Source organism: Neoarius graeffei, chromosome 27 (assembly GCF_027579695.1).
Source record: "Neoarius graeffei isolate fNeoGra1 chromosome 27, fNeoGra1.pri, whole genome shotgun sequence".
NCBI classification, from domain to species: domain Eukaryota; kingdom Metazoa; phylum Chordata; class Actinopteri; order Siluriformes; family Ariidae; genus Neoarius; species Neoarius graeffei.
In genome coordinates, this window is record NC_083595.1 from 35,992,108 (window position 1) to 35,998,299 (window position 6,192).

Consider the following 6,192-nt stretch of genomic DNA (forward strand, 5'->3'; position numbering starts at 1 on the left):
ATTCACACCTACGGTCAATTTAGAGTCACCAGTTAACCTAACCTGCATGTCTTTGGACTGTGGGGGAAACCGGAGCACCCGGAGGAAACCCACGCGGACACGGGGAGAACATGCAAACTCCACACAGAAAGGCCCTCGCCGGCCCCGGGGCTCGAACCCGGACCTTCTTGCTGTGAGGCGACAGCGCTAACCACTACACCACCGTGCCGCCCTCTTCTCCTCTTATTTTCTAAAAATAAAAGTCCAGCTAGGTAGCTTCGATGCATCATCTTCCTGCACATTACCCAGAATTCTCTGTGCTTTCAAACAGCTCTAAGGCAAATAACAAAATGGCGGGCTTAATGGATGCTACGATAGCCCTTTTATTTAGCTATTTGAAAATTTCACCGAGTCTCCTTGTTGGATTTAGAACTACCAGCGCCAGTGTACGTTATCTGGATTTACAGTACGTGCGATCAGGTAATGTGTTATTTTATTCTGTATAAATGTGAATAGTATTCACCTAGCAGTTAGCTGCTATGCGTGCAACCATCTCCGGTCACATTATACGAAGTGAATCGTTGTTGGTATCTCTAAAACACGTCTTTTCCAGTCTCCCATCTGACAAAGAACTTGTACATAATTCTTTCACCTTTGTTGTGATTTAGCACGCTGATATAATGCTATGTAGCATACCTTAGCATGGCTAACACCATAGCGCCGAGGTTACGCATGATTACCCCATATCAATATACATGTCGTGTAGGTGACGGTGTTCTCTGTTAAAATGTCTGTGTATTTGTGCCTCAGAACGGCGGCATAACAGCAGTATGGATTTCCCCATGTATTATTTGACGAAATATAGTATGTTGGTGGATAAAACCTCAAGTGAGGGCCTACTTTTGTAGGCTGCAAAGATCAGCAACACGTTTACTGCAGTACTCTGTTAGCCTAGCTCACTCAAACCACATTGCTTAGAGTTTAGAATATAGCACGAGACAAGCATTGTAGTTCAGAGGTTGCACAGAAAACGTAACGTAACTTTTACTGTCTGTTGAAAAACAACACTTTATTGGTGTGAAGGGTTGTCATAAAAGTTAATAATCATCATGTATTAAATCCAATGGATAAGGGAATCTGAACTATAAAATAAGTAACTTATTTTATAGTTCAGATTCCCTTATCCATTGGATTTGTTCCCATGGGGTCTACAGGAAGAAACGAGACCTAGCCACTGTAAGTTGTTGATTGGTCAGGTTGCCTGACGCAACGGCATGTGACGCAAAACGAACACTCCTCATTGGCTGGACAGATGGATAAGAGGACGTAGGTGCGTGTAGTAAAGTCACTACCCGGAACTTGGATTTGGAAGCAAACGTCTCTGTTGGAAGTACTGAAGCCTGCTTCTGTTCAAGTACTCTACTTTCGAAAAGGTAATTTGTGATTTCTTTCTGGTTGTGGTTATACCTTAAAGGAAATTCCGTCTGTTTTGCAAATATGTCTCAAACGTTTGTGGTCAAGGAAAGTTGCTAATGATGCCTTTGTTTTCACAGATGAGTTCACAGACAATGCTATTGAGGTTGTGCCATCTTCATGGCTTGGACACACTTCTGAGGTACGAGTCTTTTTTTTTTTTTGTCGATACATAGCAAATATGTATGCTTACATATATGCCTATATACTTTTGATAGCAAATATATATATATGCTTATTATATATATATATATATATATATATATATATATATATATATATATTTTTTTTTTTTTTTAATTATATATATTTTTAGCATGGCATGGTCTGCTACTGGATGACACACAATGTGTGACTGCATGTTGTGAAGTGCCGAGCACCAAATACAACTTGGGCCAAACATCCCGTTAAGAAAACCTGGTACGAAACAGGTGAGCTATCGCTGCTATGCACTACATAGAACATACTGAATTGTTCTCTCTATGGCAGTACTTTTTTTTTTTTTTGTGCTACTGACTAAAAGTCATTTTCCATAGATTCATACGCCAAAGCTGAACAGAAGTGTTTGCAATTGATGGAGTCCTCAAGTGTTGAGACAGAGGATGATGTGAACACTTTTGCAATAAGGCAGCGTAAGTGCCCAAGGAGGTTTGTCTCCGAATCCTCTGATGATGGTAAGCTCTCTTCACTAATGACAACATTAGTTACTCAATTCAGTGTTCATTTGCAAGTCATTTACAAGAAATTTACATTGCACATTGTATGGTCTTTCCTTCCAGATGATTCTGCTCCAGTGGTAGCAGCAACCAAGAAGCAACCCAAGACTCTGACTGTGCCTGGAAGCCCTGTGTGTAAGTTAACAGTTCCCAAATCATCATTCATAGCTTGGAGCTAACATTCATGATGAATAACCGGTGCATATTACGTGACTGATCTGATGTTTGTGTGCTCTTTTCAGGTCAGCAGGACCCAATGCCCCTACCACCACAATGTAAGTGTTTTTCAATTTATTTGTAAATGTCTAATGTATTATCATAGGTTCTTCTTTTGCGAATACCATGTATAAGAACCCCCCCAATAAATGACTTAACATCCATATGCACCATCTTTTCAGGGTCAACACCAGCCGGGACTGGAGCCAGTCCTCACCACCCTAGCCCAAGTCCTGTTGACCCTGTTCAAGGTACAGTTGCTTTCAAGTTCCCATTTACAGATGTTGGAATACAAAGTCATGAACAGGAAAACTAACATTTTCTTTTTGAAAACTTCAGCCAGCAGCCAGGCACTACACCCAATTCAGTCAGCCAGGCACCTCCAAGAATCACTGGAAACCTCTTTTGACTCTGTTCAAGGTACAGTTACTTTCAAGTTCCCATTTACAGATGTTGGAATACAAAATCATGAACAGGAAAACTAATATTTTGTTTTTGAAAACTTCAGCCAGCAGCCGGGCGCTTCATGACGGACAGGGTGTCTCTGCTATCGCAGCCATGTTTGAGAGAAGTAAGTACTTTTATACACACTTAACTAGTTCACTCACTCAGGAAAGTACATTATAAATTACAACTTCCATCACATTTGTCCCCATAGTCACAGAGGCCCACATGAGTCGCTTGATGCGGAGGATCGAGGCTAGGTTTGACAGGACCGAGGCTAGGTTTGACAAGATTGAGTCATTGGTGGAGACCAACGCCCCGACACACACGCCTCAACTCCAGCAAGAAGATGTGGTGTTGGCTAAACCATGCAGCATGGTGATGGAGCTGCTGGAGTTGGATAGGAGTCTGGAACAACCAGACAAGAGGAACAAGATGGTAATTTGCTCTATCGATCTATCGATCGATCGTATAAGCTCGCTACAGTAATTTTCATTGTATAATTATTTTTATTTTTTTACAGCAACATTTTCTTGAAACTGTCGGAGGGGCAGGTTTGGGGCAGCCATTCACCGTATGCTACGCCGAGCGGCAAATAATGAGGTACTCGCCCAGTACAGCTTGCGGGGCAGACGGGCCAAAATGTCCTTTGATGACCTCATTCTGTGCAAGATTATAAAGGGTAAGTGTTTATATATTGATCACATCACTTTTATGCCATGCTTGACTGACTAGGTTTTGATGTGTAACTTTCCTTTATTTTGCCTTCTAGCTGCAAGTGTCAAAAAATTTCCTGGCCATACGGAAGCTGAAGTGGAGGAATGCCTTGGGCAGACTCTAAAATTTGCACCACACAGACGGTATACTTCTCCTCTCTAATTTGGTGCAATCACAGAAATTTCGTGGTTGGTAGTAGGGTGGTTTATCATGCTTTTGTGGACGTGCTCATTGTTCTTGTTTTTAAACATTTGTTCCTTTTTCTTTTCAGATCAGCTGGTCAGCAGCAACAGATGGACAATTGAATTGTGAACAGTGAATTTTTATTCTTTTTTTGTGAACAGTGATTTTTATTCTATTTTTTGTGAAGTGATTTTTTTATTCTATTTTGTTTGTTATTGAATGCACAGTTACACTTTAAAAAACTGTTATTTCTATTTTATTGTTTTGAATGTGTTTTATTGAATGCACCGTTTCAGAAACTTTTCTATTTTATTCTGTTTTGTATATATGATTGTTTTATTGAATGCACTGTTACACTTTCAGAAACTTTTCTATTTTATTTTTATTTTCAAACATTTTTTTATTCAAATTTGTTATTGATATTTTATCTCATTAAACTTTCAAGACCTGCCAAATTTGCCTGTTCATTCATCACTGAGTTTTCTCATGTAGATATGCTAGCAATTATGTGTTGATATTGCTAATTAGTTGAAAGCAAAATCTAACCAAAACATAACATTCTACAACGTCAGGGGGACGTTAGGCTAACATTCAGGGAACCAAACATGCAACCAGCAAGGTTAGGGGAAGGGCAGGGGAAGGTTGTTGTTGTAACCAACAGGAAACGTTTGGGCAACGTCAGAAAAACTTTCCATGGCAACCACGTGGCAACCAAGTGGCAACCAAACCATGCACCGTATAGGCAACCAAAGGCGTACGTGCCCAGAACGTTCTGGGAACATAAAATTGTTACTAGGGGAACTACAATTTAATCTAATACAAGTCATATGATTTTTATCTGTCATAGTTTAAGCACTAAACAAAATATAGTCTTGTTTAAAAAGTTTACTTTCTTACCTCAAAATCCTTATTTATTTATTTATTTATTAAATATAGAATTTGCACGCTCCTGTTTCCAGCCTTAACAACCGCCATGTGGGATTGGAGAGGAAGTGAGTAAACACTGAAACAATCATATAACTCCTATCTTATCCATGATTGATTGAATTGGTAGTATTACAATTCTCCCCATGTTACAACTGTACCCAGTCTCCCCTACACTAACTATGAAGAAAATTTTCTTAACAGAAATGCACTCCATCTCTCTCTCTCTCTCTCTCTCTCTCTCTCTCGCTCACACACACACACACACACACACACACACAATTTCTTACAGTTTAAATGTAATTTTGTTAAAGATACACATTTACATTTTTACTGTTCTCACAATTACACATAAAATAGAAATATCTGGGAAATGTGATGCAATTGCATCAAGACAGAGGTTTCTGGAGCTGGTGCCTTTTTACTTTCATGCAGGTAGGAGTGGACAATCGTGAAGCTTGAGGCCACATTCATTAACATCAGAATAATAGAATTGGCACACATGACGTGTCATGCCGCATAATAAGCTTCCAAATTGCAGTTATTCATTCATCTTTAGTAAGTACATTACCCTGGTCAGCATTGCTATTGTTTAAATTATTAAATTATTTGTCTGGATTTTGGGAAACAAACAACTACATTTGTTATAGAAAACCATTAATAGCAGGATAAAAATAATAATACTAATAATAACTGGAGGAGCAGATGGATCAGGCTTGCTAAAAGAGTAGAGAAACTTGGACAAGAGTGTAAGAAGATGTGAGATATAAAAAAAAAATGCTCCTGAAGCCACTTTAAATGTAATATAATTTTTGAAACAACATATGTCTGAGAATGCTGTTCTGTGCCGGACTGTTCAGTCACTGTTGTAGACTTTACCTGAAATCCAGTACTAAACAGCCAACATCACCAGAGTCAGTGTTATGGGAAAAGGAAAACACAATTTGGTGCCTAAAAGTGTAATGATGCAGAAAAGAAATGAAGCAGGAAGCAGAATGTTTTATGGAAATCCAATTTTGAGATTCAGTACGTGATAGGTCAGTATATAAGAAGATGACTTGGGGAGAAACTCAGTGATTCCTGTCTTCAGGGTCTTATGAATCATGGGGATGTCTTCATTTATTGCAATGATCTTCACTATTTTTTTTTTCCATGAGAGCCACACTGACAGAACAAAGCCAACAGAAGAACCACAAAACACCCAAAACCACCTAAACCATTAAACATATCTGCCTACTAATTTGTCATCCCTCAACAATATGTAATGCAGCCAATACTTACAGTACTTACTTACTTAGGCCCTTAGCTCCTCCTGGAGCATAGGCCATCAACGATCTCCCTCCTCCATCTCATCCTGTCTTGGGCTAGTCTCTCAAGCGTGTTCAAGGGGTGGCCCCAGCTCTTCATCACAGCCTCAACATCACGCCTCCAGGTGTTTTTGGGGCGTCCTCTTTTCCGCTTGTTCTGGGGCTTCCATTTTAAAGCTTGCCTTGTAACACTGTCTGGATGTTTCCTCAAGATGTGGCCAATCCATCTCCAT

At 39.6% G+C, this 6,192-nt stretch overlaps 1 protein-coding gene across 6 annotated transcripts; it reads left to right on the plus strand.

Annotated features, from left to right (window-relative positions):
- The first annotated feature begins 343 nt into the window (after positions 1 to 343).
- LOC132875306 (uncharacterized) lies at positions 344 to 3,909 on the plus strand. Of its 6 annotated transcripts, none has more exons than XM_060912064.1 (13): positions 344 to 459; positions 1,154 to 1,412; positions 1,533 to 1,594; positions 1,989 to 2,126; positions 2,232 to 2,303; positions 2,411 to 2,449; positions 2,567 to 2,635; positions 2,724 to 2,804; positions 2,893 to 2,955; positions 3,043 to 3,266; positions 3,352 to 3,510; positions 3,601 to 3,688; positions 3,817 to 3,909. In XM_060912064.1, exons 4-11 carry the CDS (start codon positions 2,027 to 2,029, stop codon positions 3,505 to 3,507), a joined length of 804 nt encoding a protein of 267 aa, XP_060768047.1. In that variant the 5' UTR covers positions 344 to 459; positions 1,154 to 1,412; positions 1,533 to 1,594; positions 1,989 to 2,026; the 3' UTR covers positions 3,508 to 3,510; positions 3,601 to 3,688; positions 3,817 to 3,909. The 6 variants fall into 6 exon arrangements, with proteins under 6 accessions (XP_060768047.1, XP_060768046.1, XP_060768049.1 ...); XM_060912063.1 differs by having other exon boundaries at positions 1,194 to 1,412; XM_060912066.1 differs by having other exon boundaries at positions 1,194 to 1,412; positions 2,411 to 2,443.
- The last annotated feature ends 2,283 nt before the right edge of the window (positions 3,910 to 6,192 follow it).

Bases quoted from the DNA above. Each gene is read 5' to 3' on its own strand.
- LOC132875306 (XM_060912064.1), top strand. From the start codon at position 2,027: ATGGAGTCCTCAAGTGTTGAGACAGAGGATGATGTGAACACTTTTGCA. The intron at 2,450-2,566 runs GTTTTTCAATTT...CCATCTTTTCAG, and splicing joins CCTACCACCACAATGTAAGT to GGTCAACACCAGCCGGGACT. The intron at 2,636-2,723 runs GTACAGTTGCTT...TGAAAACTTCAG, and splicing joins TCCTGTTGACCCTGTTCAAG to CCAGCAGCCAGGCACTACAC.